Source organism: Etheostoma spectabile, unplaced genomic scaffold, assembly GCF_008692095.1.
Source record: "Etheostoma spectabile isolate EspeVRDwgs_2016 unplaced genomic scaffold, UIUC_Espe_1.0 scaffold00008247, whole genome shotgun sequence".
NCBI lineage: Eukaryota > Metazoa > Chordata > Actinopteri > Perciformes > Percidae > Etheostoma > Etheostoma spectabile.
The window spans coordinates 30235-47355 of NW_022603574.1; the positions used below are offsets into that span (position 1 = coordinate 30235).

The following is a 17121-nucleotide window of genomic DNA, read 5'->3' on the forward strand; positions in this document are numbered from 1 at the left end:
TCCTCAAATAAGCTGTTGCTATGCAGAAAGTCGCACAGCTGTTTGGCGACTGCTTTCTCAAGAACCTTAGAGAGAAATGGAAGGTTGGATATAGGTCTATAGTTGGCTAAAACATCTGGATCAAGGTTAGATATAGGTCTATAGTTGGCTAAAACATCTGGATCAAGGTTGGATATAGGTCTATAGTTGGCTAAAACATCTGGATCAGGGTTGGATATAGGTCTATAGTTGGCTAAAACATCTGGATAAAGGTTGGGCTTTTTCAGAAGAGGTTTAATTACAGCTACCTTAAAGTGTTGTGGTACATAGCCTTTTAATAAAGATAGATTGGTTATATCTAATAAAGAAGTATTGACTAAGGGTAAAACGTCTTTAAGTAGCCTAGTTGGGATGGGGTCTAAGAGGCAGGTTGATGGTTTAGATGAAGCCTAGTTGGGATGGGATCTAAGAGGCAGGTTGATGGTTTAGATGAAGAAATAATTGAATTAAATTGATAAAGATCAAGTGAAGCAAAGCAATCTAAACATGTATCTGGTTTTACAGCTGTTTCTAAGGTTCCTGAGTTTAGAGATAAGCCAGTGCCAGTTAAAGGCCACCCACCCACTGATACACACTGATACCTCAATGGGATGTAACAACCTCAGTGTGATGTAGCTGATCATGTGACCTGTGTCGTCCAGAGTGCTGAACGTGTGTCGTCACTGGGTGGAGCATCACTTCTACGACTTTGAGAGAGACGCTCACCTGCTGACACGTCTGGAGGAGTTCATCACCTCTGTCAGAGGTACCAACCAATCACTGCTATATATATATATATATATATATATATATATATCTAAAAGATCTATATCATCTAAAAGATCAGAGGTAGTAGTGACGTGTCACTCTGACCCCTGACTCCGAATGTCACACCTGATGTCACCCATGCTGTAATGAGTGATGTCATGCGGTGCTGTGTCCCAGGTAAAGCGATGAGGAAGTGGGTGGAGTCGATCACTAAGATCATCCAGAGGAAGAAGCAGGTCCAGGTGAGCGTGGCGAGCCACAGCATCACCTTCCAGAACGCCCCGCCCCCCTTCGAGTGGCACATCTGCAAACCAGGAGGCAGCGAGGCCTTCGACCTGATGACGCTGCACCCCATCGAGGTCGGCCGCCAGCTCACGCTGCTCGAGTCCGACTTGTACAGGTAGTCCTCCAAATTTTATTGACACAGGCTAACCCTAACAGTGTAGTATAATATTCTATATTAATACTTCCTGTGTGTGTTCAGGGCGGTGCAGCCGTCCGAGCTGGTCGGCAGCGTCTGGACCAAAGAGGATAAAGAGATTCACTCCCCCAACCTGCTGAGGATGATCCGACACACTACCAACCTCACGCTGTGGCTCGAGAAGTAAGACCTCCCTCTGACATCACTCTGACCTCCCTCTGACCTCCCTCTGACCTCCCTCTGACCTCCCTCTGACATCCCTCTGACATCACTCTGACCTCCCTCTGACCTCCCTCTGACATCCCTCTGACATCCCTCTGACCTCCCTCTGACATCACTCTGACCTCCCTCTGACCTCCCTCTGACATCCCTCTGACATCCCTCTGACCTCCCTCTGACATCACTCTGACCTCCCTCTGACCTCCCTCTGACCTCCCTCTGACATCCCTCTGACATCCCTCTGACCTCCCTCTGACATCCCTCTGACATCCCTCTGACATCCCTCTGACCTCCCTCTGACCTCCCTCTGACCTCCCTCTGACATCCCTCTGACATCCCTCTGACCTCCCTCTGACCTCCCTCTGACATCCCTCTGACATCCCTCTGACATCCCTCTCTCTGACCTCCCTCTGACCTCCCCTGACCTCCCTCTGACATCACTCTGACCTCCCTCGACCTCCCTCTGACATCCCTCTGACCTCCCTCTGACCTCCCTCTGACCTCCCTCTGACATCCCTCTGACCTCCCTCTGACCTCCCTCTGACCTCCCTCTGACCTCCCTCTGACCTCCCTCTGACCTCCCTCTGACCTCCCTCTGACATCCCTCTGACCTCCCTCTGACCTCCCTCTGACATCCCTCTGACATCCCTCTGACCTCCCTCTGACCTCCCTCTGACATCCCTCTGACATCCCTCTGACATCACTCTGACCTCCCTCTGACATCCCCCTGACATCACTCTGACATCCCCCTGACATCACTCTGACATCACTCTGTGATGTGATGTGCCAAATGCTTAAAAACCCAAACGTGGTGGTGGAGCCTGCTGTGTAATCAGATGGCGTTATTTCACTGCATGGTACCTCCTCTACTCTTCTTCTTTGGTTTTTCATGATGATAAAGAGTCCCTGGTACCTCCTCTACTCTTCTTCTTTGGTTCTCCATGATGATGGCCGAGGCGAGCTAGTACCATCAATGGAAAAACGCCAAAAGAAACAGATGATCTTTTATCTGAGCCGTGTCTGCCCCCTCCCCCGACAACTCTCACCTGTGTCTGTCTCTCAGGTGTAGCGTAGAAACAGGTGGTCTTTATCTGATTGGTTCCTAACTCTCACCTGTGTCTGTCTCTCAGGTGTAGCGTAGAAACAGGTGGTCTTTATCTGATTGGTTCCTAACTCTCACCTGTGTCTGTCTCTCAGGTGTAGCGTAGAAACAGGTGGTCTTTATCTGATTGGTTCCTAACTCTCACCTGTGTCTGTCTCTCAGGTGTATCGTAGAAACAGGTGGTCTTTATCTGATTGGTTCCTAACTCTCACCTGTGTCTGTCTCTCAGGTGTATCGTAGAAACAGAGAACCTGGAAGAACGAGTCGCCGTGGTGTCCCGGATCATTGAGATCTTGCAGGTTTTTCAGGAACTTAACAACTTCAACGGCGTTCTGGAGGTGGTCAGCGCCATGAACTCGTCTCCGGTCTACAGACTGGACCACACCTTCGAGGTAACTGTTCTGGGAGAGTCCAGGTGCAGCTTGTTCACCCGTCGAGACAAACCGTTTATTTTATCTGATGTCTTCGGTTTCCAGCAAATCCCGAGTCGGCAGAGGAAGATCCTGGAGGAGGCTCACGAGTTGAGTGAAGACCACTACAAGAAGTACTTAGCCAAGCTGCGCTCCATCAACCCCCCCTGTGTGCCCTTCTTTGGTACGCTCTGAAAACACACACACATGCACACACACACACGCACGCACACATACGCACACACACACACACACGCACAAGCACGCACACATACTCTCACACACATGCAATAACCCGCACGCACGCACACACACGCACACACGCACACACACACACACACACGCACAAGCACGCACACATACTCTCACACACACATGCAATAACCCGCACGCACGCACACACACACACACACACACACACACACACGCACAAGCACGCACACATACGCTCACACACACGCTAATAACGCCACACACCACACCGCACGCACGCACACATACGTACACACACGCACACACATACATGCGCACACACACACACACACACACACACACACACACACACACACACACACACACACACACACACACCACACACACACACACCTGTTTGTTCTAGGGGCTCAGAGGTTAAATATTAGGGCTGTTAAGGTGAACCGGTGACGGACCATAATCTGTTATATTACATGATAACGAGTCTCTGTCTGTCTCCGCGGTGAGATAAGGAGTCTGTCTCTGTCTCTGTGTTGAGATAAGAAGTCTGTTTCTGTCTGTGTCTCGGCGGTGAGATAAGAAATCTGTTTCTGTCTGTGTCTCGGCGGTGAGATAAGGAGTCTGTCTGTGTCTGTGTCGCCGCGGTGAGATAAGGAGTCTGTCTCTGTCTCCGTGTTGAGATAAGGAGTCTGTCTCTGTCTTAGTCTTGAGATAAGGAGTCTGTTTCTGTCTGTGTCTCGGCGGTGAGATAAGAAATCTGTTTCTGTCTGTGTCTCGGCGGTGAGATAAGGAGTCTGTCTGTGTCTGTGTCTCCGCGGTGAGATAAGGAGTCTGTCTCTGTCTGTGTCTTGGCGGTGAGATAAGGAGTCTGTCTCTGTCTGTGTCTCGGCGGTGAGATAAGGAGTAGGTCTCTGTCTGTGTCTCGGCGGTGAGATAAGGAGTCTGTCTCTGTCTCCGTGTTGAGATAAGGAGTCTGTCTCTGTCTGTGTCTCGGCGGTGAGATAAGGAGTCTGTCTCTGTCTCCGTGTTGAGATAAGGAGTCTGTCTCTGTCTATGTCTCGGCGGTGAGATAAGGAGTCTGTTTCTGTCTGTGTCTCCGCGGTGAGATAAGGAGTCTGTCTCTGTCTGTGTCTTGGCGGTGAGATAACGTGTCTGTCTGTCTGTCTCGGCGGTGATATAAGGAGTCTGTCTGGGTCTCTGTTGTGAGATAAGGAGTCTGTCTCTGTCTGTGTCTCCGCGGTGAGATAAGGAGTCTGTCTCTGTGTCTCGGCCGTGAGATAACTAGTCTGTCTCTGTCTTAGGAATCTACTTGACCAACATCCTGAAGACGGAGGAGGGGAACCCCGACTTCCTGCGCCGACACGGTAAAGACCTGATCAACTTCAGCAAGAGGAGGAAAGTGGCCGAGATCACGGGAGAGATCCAGCAGTACCAGAACCAGCCGTACTGCCTGAGGGTGGAGGGGGACATCAGGGTCAGTGATGGACCTTCCTGCTGCCGCTCTCTGTCTGTCTGTCTGTCTGTCTGTGCATGTGTGCGCGCGTGTATGTGTGCGTGCGTATGTGTGTCTGCGCGTGCGTGTGTGTGTGCTTGTGTGCATGTGTGTGTGCGTGCATGCGTGCATGTGTGTGTGTGTGTGCGTGCGTGCATGCGCGTGTGTGTGTGTGTGTGTGTGTGCTTGTGCGCGCGTGCGTGTTGACGTGTCTTTCTGTGTCTGTTTCAGAAGTTCTTTGAGAACCTGAACCCGATGGAGGACATGTCGGAGAAAGACTTTGCAGATTATCTTTTCAACAAATCTCTGGAGATCGAACCTCGGAACGCCCGCTCGTTACCTCGCTTCGTAAGTATCACCATGGCAACATCAACACCTGAGAGATAGTTTGTGTCCATCATGTCCACCATGTCCCCTTGCTGTCTCCAGGTCAAGAGGTATACGTGTCCCCTGAAGTCTCCGGGGATCCGTCCGACCTCGGCGAGGCCTGGGACCATGCGCCACCCGACTCCGCTGCAGAACGAACCTCGGAAGATCAGCTACAGCCGTATCCCGGACAGCGAGGCCGAGGGGGGGGCTGTCTCTGCCCCCAACTCCCCCCGCACCCCTCTGACTCCGCCCCCGGCCTCAGCCGCCTCCAGCTCCACGGATGTAGGCAGCGTGTTTGACTCGCCGCAGGCTCCCAGCAGCCCTTTCCACTCCAGTAAGCCCCGTCCACCAGCCACAGTAACCCCGCCCACCAACTACAGTAGTCCCGCCCACCAACCACAGTAGTCCGCCCACCAACCACAGTAGTCCGCCCACCAACCACAGTAGTCCGCCCACCAACTACAGTAGTCCGCCCACCAACCACAGTAGTCCGCCCACCAACCACAGTAGTCCGCCCACCAACCACAGTAGTCCGCCCACCAACCACAGTAGTCCGCCCACGAACTACACTAGTCCCGTCCACCAACCACATTAGTCCCGCCCACCAACCACAGTAGCCCCGCCCACCAACTACAGTAGCCCCGCCCACCAACCACATTAATAACATTGTGTCTGTTTAACAGGATTTTCTGACCAATTATCTTCATGAATTGTGAGATTTAATTAAACTCTCTTGAGCCGTTACCTTAGCATAAAGCCTGGAGACCGTTAGTTTAGCATAAAGCCTAGAGACCGTTAGCTTAGCATAGAGCCTGGAGACCGTTAGTTTAGCATAAAGCCTGGAGACCGTTAGTTTAGCATAAAGCCTGGAGAACGTTAGCTTAGCATAAAGCCTGGAGACCGTTAGTTTAGCATAATGCCTGGAGACCGTTAGCTTAGCATAATGCCTGGAGACCGTTAGCTTAGCATAAAGCCTGGAGAACGTTAGCTTAGCATAATGCCTGGAGACCGTTAGCTTAGCATAATGCCTGGAGACCGTTAGCTTAGCATAAAGCCTGGAGACCGTTAGCTTAGCATAAAGCCTGGAGACCGTTAGCTTAGCATAATGCCTGGAGACCGTTAGCTTCTTCCTCTCACAGTGTTTTCTCCTCTCCCTGCAGCCTGCGAAAGCATCTTCTCTGTTCCTCACGGCCCACGTTAGTATGTCCCTCGGGACCCTCCGTACCTGTCTGTCACCTGTCTGTGTCTGACCCGTCTGTCTCTCACATGTCTGTCTCACACCCGTCTATCTCTCACATGTCTGGCTCTCACCTGATGCAGCGGGAACTTTTGATGGTAGATGTTAACAGGACTCTGGGCGTTTCTCAATACCAAGTAAGCAAAGAACGGACTTGTGTTCTTGGGGAGACCGTACTTGCTAGCTGGACCTGGAAGACTGGACTCGCAAGTTCAGAAGAACACAACACGCTGTTGACAGTTTAGAGACGAAGCGTTCCTCCTGTTATTGCGCAACACCCCCAGCAAAGAGGGCGCTGCCACTTATAGTTAGCTTTGATGTGTGTATTCATAATAAAACATGGACGGTCACCCTTCACACCGCCTTGTTGTTCTGTTGTTCAGTCTTCCAGGTTTTGATTTAAAGTGCTATTAAGTATCACGGGCCAATAACTATATACATACCGACACAACGGCGGGAAAAATCCTTGTAACTTTGTTCGGGATTCAATTTTAATTGAAAGCAGAACAGAAACGTTAAAATAGGCATTAAAATTATAGATGGACTGGGTAAAGTTAGTCACTGCCGTCTGTATACGTTACCGAGAGGCAGAAGAGGATCCTGAGAGGGAGGAGAGCCAGGATGAGGAGGACAGATATATATATGACAGCGGAAAAACTGTTTAAAATATCTTACAATATCTTGGACCTGGCTTTGCTGCAGGGGTCTGTCTAGACGTGGGGCCAGAGGGGTCTGTCTAGACGTGGGGCCAGAGGGGTCTGTCTAGACGTGGGGCCAGAGGGGTCTGTCTAGACGTGGGGCCAGAGGGTCTGTCTAGACGTGGGGCCAGAGGGGTCTGTCTAGACGTGGGGCCAGAGGGGTCTGTCTAGACGTGGGGCCAGAGGGGTCTGTCTAGACGTGGGGCCAGAGGGTCTGTCTAGACGTGGGGCCAGAGGGGTCTGTCTAGACGTGGGGCCAGAGTGGTCTGTCTAGACGTGGGGCCAGAGGGGTCTGTCTAGACGTGGGGCCAGAGGGGTCTGTCTAGACGTGGGGCCAGAGGGGTCTGTCTAGACGTGGGGCCAGAGGGTCTGTCTAGACGTGGGGCCAGAGGGGTCTGGCGTAGCGAGCTCGCCCGCCGGGGTTTGCGGAGCTTTCAAACTCCGAAGGCTTTTTTAATTCACCATCAATTTTCGTTGAACTGCCTAAACTCAAAATCTACACCGCTGATTTCTCGCCTTAAAACATCTTTAAAATGATTTATTGATTTAATAATAGACGTAAATTGTGAGAATATGTGTACCGGAAACCATAAGCGCTTTACACCCGAATTGAATGCTGGGATACCGGCCCGGCCAAGTTCACACACGTTACCATCCGATGTATCCTCGGTGAAATGGGCGTGTCGAGGTCACATCCGGGGATTTAACTGTTCTTGGGGAAATGCTAACTTGTGTATTGGGTCAGTACTTTGGCCCAAACATGACGCTTCACAAGGACACAAGGACACAAGGACACAAGGACACAAGTCCATAGAAGAACACAGATTGAGAAACGCCCTCTGTGACGTGTTGATGGTAGATGTTAACAGGAAGCTGTGACGTGTTGATGGTAGATGTTAACAGGAAGCTGTGACGTGTTGATGGTAGATGTTAACAGGAAGCTGTGACGTGTTGATGGTAGATGTTAACAGGAAGCTGTGACGTGTTGATGGTAGATGTTAACAGGAAGCTGGGACGTGTTGATGGTAGATGTTAACAGGAAGCTGGGACGTGTTGATGGTAGATGTTAACAGGAAGCTGTGACGTGTTGATGGTAGATGTTAACAGGAAGCTGTGACGTGTTGATGGTAGATGTTAACAGGAAGCTGTGACGTGTTGATGGTAGATGTTAACAGGAAGCTGTGACGTGTTGATGGTAGATGTTAACAGGAAGCTGTGACGTGTTGATGGTAGATGTTAACAGGAAGCTGTGACGTGTTGATGGTAGATGTTAACAGGAAGCTGGGACGTGTTGATGGTAGATGTTAACAGGAAGCTGTGACGTGTTGATGGTAGATGTTAACAGGAAGCTGTGACTGTTGATGGTAGATGTTAACAGGAAGCTGGGACGTGTTGATGGTAGATGTTAACAGGAAAGCTGGGACGTGTTGATGGTAGATGTTAACAGGAAGCTGGACGTGTGATGGTAGATGTTAACAGGAAGCTGGGACGTGTTGATGGTAGATGTTAACAGGAAGCTGTGACGTGTTGATGGTAGATGTTAACAGGAAGCTGGGACGTGTTGATGGTAGATGTTAACAGGAAGCTGGGACGTGTTGATGGTAGATGTTAACAGGAAGCTGGGACGTGTTGATGGTAGATGTTAACAGGAAGCTGGGACGTGTTGATGGTAGATGTTAACAGGAAGCTGGGACGTGTTGATGGTAGATGTTAACAGGAAGCTGGGACGTGTTGATGGTAGATGTTAACAGGAAGCTGTGACGTGTTGATGGTAGATGTGAACAGGAAGCTGTGACGTGTTGATGGTAGATGTTAACAGGAAGCTGTGACATGTTGATGGTAGATGTTAACAGGAAGCTGTGACGTGTTGATGGTAGATGTGAACAGGAAGCTGTGACATGTTGATGGTAGATGTTAACAGGAAGCTGGGACGTGTTGATGGTAGATGTTAACAGGAAGCTGTGACGTGTTGATGGTAGATGTTAACAGGAAGCTGGGACGTGTTGATGGTAGATGTTAACAGGAAGCTGTGACGTGTTGATGGTAGATGTGAACAGGAAGCTGGGACGTGTTGATGGTAGATGTTAACAGGAAGCTGTGACGTGTTGATGGTAGATGTTAACAGGAAGCTGGGACGTGTTGATGGTAGATGTTAACAGGAAGCTGTGACGTGTTGATGGTAGATGTTAACAGGAAGCTGTGACGTGTTGATGGTAGATGTTAACAGGAAGCTGTGACGTGTTGATGGTAGATGTGAACAGGAAGCTGTGACGTGTTGATGGTAGATGTTAACAGGAAGCTGTGACGTGTTGATGGTAGATGTTAACAGGAAGCTGGGACGTGTTGATGGTAGATGTGAACAGGTCCATAGAGATACAGAACCCCGACTTGAGTATGCGGTGCAGCCGTCTTGCCGTCCTACGCACGCCTCCGGGTACCAACTCTCGGAGGACAGACATGTCAGTGAAGTCGAGTAAACACAGGTTGTCTCTCTGGTCTCAGTGTTAGCGTTTGTCTTCTATTTCCTGTGTGTCCCTGTGAGTCTAATGGTTGTCTCTCTGGTCTCAGGTTTAGAGGTTTGTCTTCTATATCTTCTGTGTCCCTGTGGGTCTAATGGTTGTCTCTCTCGTCTCAGGGTCGTCCTCCGTCTCCTCCATGGTGAGTTTCAGTCGGGCTTGTGAGGACGTTCAGGTTCCTCCTCCTGTCCCTCCTCGCAGACGTCCAGAGTCGGCCCCCGCTGAGTCCTCGCCCTCCAAGGTAACCAGTTTACCTGGGTCCACATATTAAAGAATAGACTTTGTTTTACCGCACCTGAATATAAAAATTCTTAAAGTAATATAAACTCAAATAAATACTTTATCACTCGTTGATAGTCACTAAATATATGAGAAAGCATTTTAAAAACATGGAAACCGGTTGTGTTATTGCCCATGACGTTCATACTGTTCTGAGAAATTTGTTGATTTTATATATATATATATATATATATATATATATTATATATATATATATATATATATATATATATATATATATATAATATATATTACAGCTGGGCACTGATTACAATTTTTAATCGCGATTAATCGCAAAATGAAATAATGAATTCAAAAGTAGTGGATATAGTGTATTTTATTTTAATGTTGTGCCATATGAACAAAGTGCCGTAACATTCGTTCATTTAGTTCATGAAGCAGCAGTTTAATAAAATATTTAGTTAATCTCGACTTGAACATAAAGTCTTCATCATGTCCAGAGAGGGACTCATCTGGTTGGAACGTGTTGCTAAGCAACTCCTTCTTCTGTCCACGTCCTTCTGTCCACGTTCTTCTGTCCACGTCCTTCTGTCCACGTCCTTCTTATGTCCCCGTCCTTCTGTCCACGTCCTTCTGTTGTTGCTCTAACTCTGCAGCACCTGCTGGACTGGGTTTAGAGCCCACAACTTTATACACTTTGCAAGGACACTGTCCAACGCGCTGTAAAGCAGAGACACTGAGGGACACTGTCCAACGCACCGTAAAGCAGAGACACTGAGGGACACTGTCCAATGCGCTGTAAAGCAGAGACACTGTGGGACACTGTCCAACGCGCTGTAAAGCAGAGACACTATGGGACACTGTCCAACGCGCTGTAAAGCAGAGACACTGACAGAACGCTGGAGACACAAAGCAGGGGACATGATTAGAAGGCAGAAGGCTCGCAGCAGCGATCAGATTTCGTCTCTATTCGTACTATCTGTCCTAACTAAGGGGACTTTATTTGACACATTCCACTGCTGTGCAACTTCAATAAAGTGTCCCGCACATGTCTCAGCATAATGTCTGTCTTCTGTTTTCAGTCCAGTCAGAGCATGTGAATGCAGCGCCCACTTTTTATCAGTATAAAGCACTGGAACTCCGAGATAATTATGATTACCCAGTGAGTCCAGTAGTCCCTGGTGAGTCCAGTAGTTCAGTAGTCCCCTGTGAGTCCAGTAGTCCCTGGTGAGTCCAGTAGTTCAGTAGTCCCCAGTGAGTCCAGTAGTCCCTGGTGAGTCCAGTAGTTCAGTAGTCCCCAGTGAGTTCAGTAGTCCCCAGTGAGTCCAGTGGTCCCCGGTAAGTCCAGTAGTCCCCGGTGAGTCCAGTAGTCCCCAGCAGTGAGTCCAGTAGTCCCCAGTGAGTCCAGTAGTCCCCAGTAAGTCCAGTAGTTCAGTGGTCCCCAGTGAGTCCAGTGGTCCCCGGTGAGTCCAGTAGTCCCCAGCAGTGAGTCCAGTAGTCCCCAGCAGTGAGTCCAGTAGTCCCCAGCAGTGAGTCCAGTAGTCCCCAGTGAGTCCAGTAGTCCCCAGTGAGTCCAGTAGTCCCCAGTGAGTCCAGTAGTTCAGTAGTCCCCGGTGAGTCCAGTAGTCCCTAGTGAGTCCAGTAGTCCCTGGTGAGTCCAGTAGTTCAGTAGTCCCCAGTGAGTCCAGTAGTCCCCGGTGAGTCCAGTAGTCCCTGGTGAGTCCAGTAGTCCCCAGTGAGTCCAGTAGTCCCTGGTGAGTCCAGTAGTTCAGTAGTCCCCAGTGAGTCCAGTAGTCACCAGTGAGTCCAGTAGTCCCCGGTGAGTCCAGTAGTCCCCGGTGAGTCCAGTGGTCCCCAGTGAGTCCAGTGGTCCCCGGTGAGTCCAGTTGTTCCCCGGTGAGTCCAGTAGTCCCCAGCAGTGAGTCCAGTAGTCCCCAGTGAGTCCAGTAGTCCCCAGTGAGTCCAGTAGTTCAGTAGTCCCCAGTGATTCCATTAGTCCCAAGTGAGTCCAGTAGTCCCCAGTGAGTCCAGTGGTCCCCGTTGAGTCCAGTAGTCCCCAGCAGTGAGTCCAGTAGTCCCCAGTGAGTCCAGTAGTCCCCGGTGAGTCCAGTAGTCCCCGGTGAGTCCAGTGGTCCCCAGTGAGTCCAGTGGTCCCCGGTGAGTCCAGTTGTTCCCCGGTGAGTCCAGTAGTCCCCAGCAGTGAGTCCAGTAGTCCCCAGTGAGTCCAGTAGTCCCCAGTGAGTCCAGTAGTCCCCAGCAGTGAGTCCAGTAGTCCCCAGTGAGTCCAGTAGTCCCCAGTGAGTCCAGTAGTTCAGTAGTCCCCAGTGATTCCATTAGTCCCAAGTGAGTCCAGTAGTCCCCAGTGAGTCCAGTGGTCCCCGTTGAGTCCAGTAGTCCCCAGCAGTGAGTCCAGTAGTCCCCAGTGAGTCCAGTAGTTCAGTAGTCCCCAGTGAGTCCAGTGGTCTCCGGTGAGTCCAGTATTCCCCAGCAGTGAGTCCAGTAGTCCCCAGTGAGTCCAGTAGTTCAGTAGTCCCCAGTGAGTCCAGTAGTCCCCAGTGAGTCCAGTAGTCCCTGGTGAGTCCAGTAGTTCAGTAGTCCCCAGTGAGTCCAGTAGTCCCTGGTGAGTCCAGTAGTTCAGTAGTCCCCAGTGAGTCCAGTAGTCCCCAGTGAGTCCAGTAGTCCCCGGTGAGTCCAGTAGTCCCCAGCAGTGAGTCCAGTAGTCCCCAGTGAGTCCAGTAGTCCCCAGTGAGTCCAGTAGTCCCCAGTGAGTCCAGTAGTTCAGTAGTTCCCAGTGAGTCCATTAGTCCCCAGTGAGTCCAGTAGTCCCCAGTGAGTCCAGTGGTCCCCGGTGAGTCCAGTAGTCCCCAGTGAGTCCAGTAGTCCCCAGTGAGTCCAGTAGTTCAGGAGTCCCCAGTGAGTCCAGTAGTCCCCAGTGAGTCCAGTAGTTCAGGAGTCCCCAGTGAGTCCAGTAGTCCCCAGTGAGTCCAGTAGTCCCCAGTGAGTCCAGTAGTCCCCAGTGAGTCCAGTAGTCCCTGGTGAGTCCAGTAGTTCAGGAGTCCCCAGTGAGTCCAGTAGTCCCCAGTGAGTCCAGTAGTCCCCAGTGAGTCCAGTAGTCCCTGGTGAGTCCAGTAGTTCAGTAGTCCCCAGTGAGTCCAGTAGTCCCCGGTGAGTCCAGTAGTCCCTGGTGAGTCCAGTAGTCCCCAGTGAGTCCAGTGGTCCCCGGTGAGTCCAGTAGTCCCCAGCAGTGAGTCCAGTAGTCCCCAGTGAGTCCAGTAGTTCAGTAGTCCCCAGTGAGTCCATTAGTCCCCAGTGAGTCCAGTAGTCCCCAGTGAGTCCAGTGGTCCCTGGTGAGTCCAGTAGTCCCCAGTGAGTCCAGTAGTCCCCAGTGAGTCCAGTAGTTCAGGAGTCCCCAGTGAGTCCAGTAGTCCCCAGTGAGTCCAGTAGTTCAGGAGTCCCCAGTGAGTCCAGTAGTCCCCAGTGAGTCCAGTAGTCCTCAGTGAGTCCAGTAGTTCAGGAGTCCCCAGTGAGTCCAGTAGTCCCCAGTGAGTCCAGTAGTTCAGGAGTCCCCAGTGAGTCCAGTAGTCCCCAGTGAGTCCAGTAGTCCCCGGTGAGTCCAGTAGTCCCCAGTGAGTCCAGTGGTCCCCGGTGAGTCCAGAATCCACTCGTGTATTCTTCTTGTGATGGTGTCTTGAGGGAATCTCATACCTGCCGTCGTCGTTGCGATTCTCAGACCGATGTCCTCCACCAGACCGACGTCCTCCACCAGACCGATGTCCTCCACCACCCTAATGGGCCTGCAGTCTGTAGCTATCCACGTTGCTATGGCATTTGTTAGTGTGTCTTGCCGTTGTATATGTCTACCCCCCCCACGCTGCATCTAACGTAGTCTACCCCCCCCACGCTGCATCTAACGTAGTCTACCCCCCCCACGCTGCATCTAACGTAGTCTACCCCCCCCACGCTGCATCTAACGTAGTCTACCCCCCCACACTGCATCTAACGTAGTCTACCCCCCCACGCTGCATCTAACGTAGTCTACCCCCCCCACGCTGCATCTAACGTAGTCTACCCCCCCACGCTGCATCTAACGTAGTCTACCCCCCCACGCTGCATCTAACGTAGTCTGCCCCGCCCCCACGCTGCATCTAACGTAGTCTACCCCCCCCACGCTGCATCTAACGTAGTCTGCCCCGCCCCCCACGCTGCATCTAACGTAGTCTTCCCCCCCCACGCTGCATCTAACGTAGTCTGCCCCGCCCCCACGCTGCATCTAACGTAGTCTGCCCCGCCCCCACGCTGCATCTAACGTAGTCTGCCCCCCCACGCTGCATCTACATAGTCTGCCCCCCCACACTGCATCTAACGTAGTCTGCCCCCCACACTGCATCTAATGTAGTCTGCCCCCCCACACTGCATCTAATGTAGTCTGCCCCCCCATACTGCATCTAATGTAGTCTGCCCCCCACACTGCATCTAACGCAGTCTGCTGAAGCCCCGCCCACTGTGTGTCTTGTTGAATGCTTGTCAAGGTGATATTTCAGACAGGAAGTACTCTGGTGATATTTCAGACAGGAAGTACTCTGGTGATATTTCAGACAGGAAGTACTCTGGTGATATTTCAGACAGGAAGTACTCTGGTGATATTTCAGACAGGAAGTACTCTGGTGATATTTCAGACAGGAAGTACTCCGGTGATATTTCAGACAGGAAGTACTCCGGTGATATTTCAGACAGGAAGTACTCTGGTGATATTTCAGACAGGAAGTACTCTGGTGATATTTCAGACAGGAAGTACTCTGGTGATATTTCAGACAGGAAGTACTCTGTCTACCCTGTCTTGTGGAATCTCCTTTTCTCTTGTCTCTTTGTCCCCTGCCTGCTGTTGTCTCCTGTCTCTTTGTCCCCTGCCTGCTGTTTTCTCTTGTCTCTTTGTCCCCTGCCTGCTGTTTTCTCTTTTCTCTTTGTCCCCTGCCTGCTGTTGTCTCCTGTCTCTTTGTCCCCTGCCTGCTGTTTTCTCTTGTCTCTTTGTCCCCTGCCTGCTGTTGTCTCCTGTCTCTTTGTCCCCTGCCTGCTGTTTTCTCTTGTCTCTTTGTCCCCTGCCTGCTGTTTTCTCTTTTCTCTTTGTCCCCTGCCTGCTGTTGTCTCCTGTCTCTTTGTCCCCTGCCTGCTGTTTTCTCTTGTCTCTTTGTCCCGTGCCTGCTGTTTTCTCTTGTCTCTTTGTCCCCTGCCTGCTGTTTTCCTGAGACATTCGAATATGGAATTGATTAACTGGTCACTCAGCGCTATTGACAAGATTTTTTCATCTAAACATGCTTCTCCGGGGGAGCCGGTCTGCCCCACGGGAGCCGGTCTGCCCCAGGGGAGCCGGCCTGTCCCAGCGGGACGTTCCCGGCAGGCTATGCTCGCGATTCCTATTCCCGGGAGTGGCAGGTGGTCTGCCTGGACGTTCTCACTGTGGAGGACGTTGAAGACATTTGGATAATTGGAATTCTGTTGGTGGGGCTCCTGATCATCGGCCTCGGGGTCTCACTGACATATTGGAAGATCGGTAAGACAGCCGCCAGCAAATTCACCCACCAGCTGTCTGGGGAACTCAAAGAGTGCCTACACGGAGTGGTTGAGAGGAGGAAGGTTTTACATCTGAGGGCTGACCAGTCCTGTGAACTGTCTCGTAACATCTCAGACCGGACCGCGGTAGTGCAGAAGGGGATTGACACCATCAGGGCCCAGTCGGTGGAGCTGCTTCGTGTGACCACTGGACTGGCAGAGAAGGTAGATGGACTGCAAAAACCACTACGTGATCTGGATGCTCGCATGACGCTGAGGTCGGTGACAAATGAGTGATGGACATTGATTTGGATAAATTCTACCGAGTCACCCTAAATTGGACTGCAACCGATCAACTACCCCCCCCCCCCCCGCCACCCTTCACCCGAGCAGGAAAACAACCAGCAGCTGGCCTCCATCTCGTCCTGTGCTCTGGTTATCTCTCCAAGGTCACGCCGATGGACTGAGCTTTTAACAACACAGACAGTTTGACGCGCACATTGCACACACAACTCACTATCTCACACACACACCATACACTCCCTCCCCCATCCCGCCCCACATCCGTCTGTCTGCCTCGATTCTGTTTTCTCGCTCCCTCTCAATGCCACCTCAAAAGATTCCTTCATGTGTCCACATGACCTGTGTGTTGTCTTGTGCGTTACGTTGTGATGTTGTGTTACCATGTTGCTGTCTGCATAAATCATTTTCAAGGAGTGCGTGTGGCGGCGCTTTTATCAGCAGCGGCCCGGAGGCATGCTCCAAACGGTATTTCGTTGCCTTGTACTTGTACATGTGTAATGACAATAAAGTTATCTATATATATATATATATATATATATATTTTATATAATATATAATATGACCCATAGGTCTCACCCCTCAGACCTCTACCCGGACCCTCCGATCTGCCTCAGGTTATCTCCTAAAACCTCCCAGGACAAAGCTCCGTACTATGGGAGATCGAGCTTTCTGCTCAGCGGCTCCCAGACTGTGGATGGTCTCCCTGACCACCTGAGGACACCACAGACTGGAGACCTGAGGACACCACAGACTGGAGACCTGAGGACACCACAGACTGTGGATGCTTTTAAACGTGGCCTTAAAACCCACCTTTTTAGGAGAGCTTATGACTGATCTCTTGCCCTTTTCTACATTGTTTTTGTTTATTTTTATATTTATTATTTTCATGCTCTCCATGTGTTTTATTTTATCACTTACTTTCTTTTTTTTTTTTTTTTTTTTTTTTTTTTTTTTTTTTACCATGTAGCACTTTGAGATTTTGCAAATATAAAGTGCATTATAAATTAAATTTATTATTATTATTATTATTAGGTCCAGAACCAGACCATGTCCTTATGCAGGTCTAGAACCAGATCATGTCCTTATGCAGGTCTAGAACCAGACCATGTCCTTATGCAGGTCTAGAAACAGATCATGTACTTATGCAGGTCTAGAACCAGACCATGTCCTTATGCAGGTCTAGAACCAGATCATGTCCTTACCCAGGTCTAGAACCAGACCATGTCCTTATGCAGGTCTAGAACCAGATCATGTCCTTATGCAGGTCTAGAAACAGACCATGTCCTTATGCAGGTCTAGAACCAGATCATGTCCTTATGCAGGTCTAGAAACAGACCATGTCCTTACCCAGGTCTAGAACCAGACCACGTCCTTATGCAGGTCTAGAACCAGATCATGTCCTTACCCAGGTCTAGAACCAGACCATGTCCTTATGCAGGTCTAGAACCAGATCATGTCCTTACCCAGGTCTATAACCAGACCATGTCCTTATGCAGGTCTAGAACCAGATCATGTCCTTACCCAGGTCTAGAACCAGACCATGTCCTTATGCAGGTCTAGAACCAGAT

At 50.6% G+C, this 17121-nt stretch overlaps 1 protein-coding gene across 1 annotated transcript in view; it reads left to right on the top strand.

Moving 5' to 3' along the window:
* Nucleotides 1-17121, top strand: part of sos1 (son of sevenless homolog 1 (Drosophila)) — a gene marked incomplete at its 5' end in the record, with an annotated part of 50654 nt that overhangs the window by 30231 nt on the left and 3302 nt on the right. Inside the window, 10 exon segments of the mRNA XM_032508539.1 lie at nt 681-784; nt 964-1186; nt 1271-1390; nt 2758-2920; nt 3005-3122; nt 4453-4625; nt 4875-4991; nt 5073-5346; nt 6173-6208; nt 9583-9704. Of these exon segments, the coding sequence (XP_032364430.1) occupies nt 681-784; nt 964-1186; nt 1271-1390; nt 2758-2920; nt 3005-3122; nt 4453-4625; nt 4875-4991; nt 5073-5346; nt 6173-6208; nt 9583-9704 (1450 nt within the window).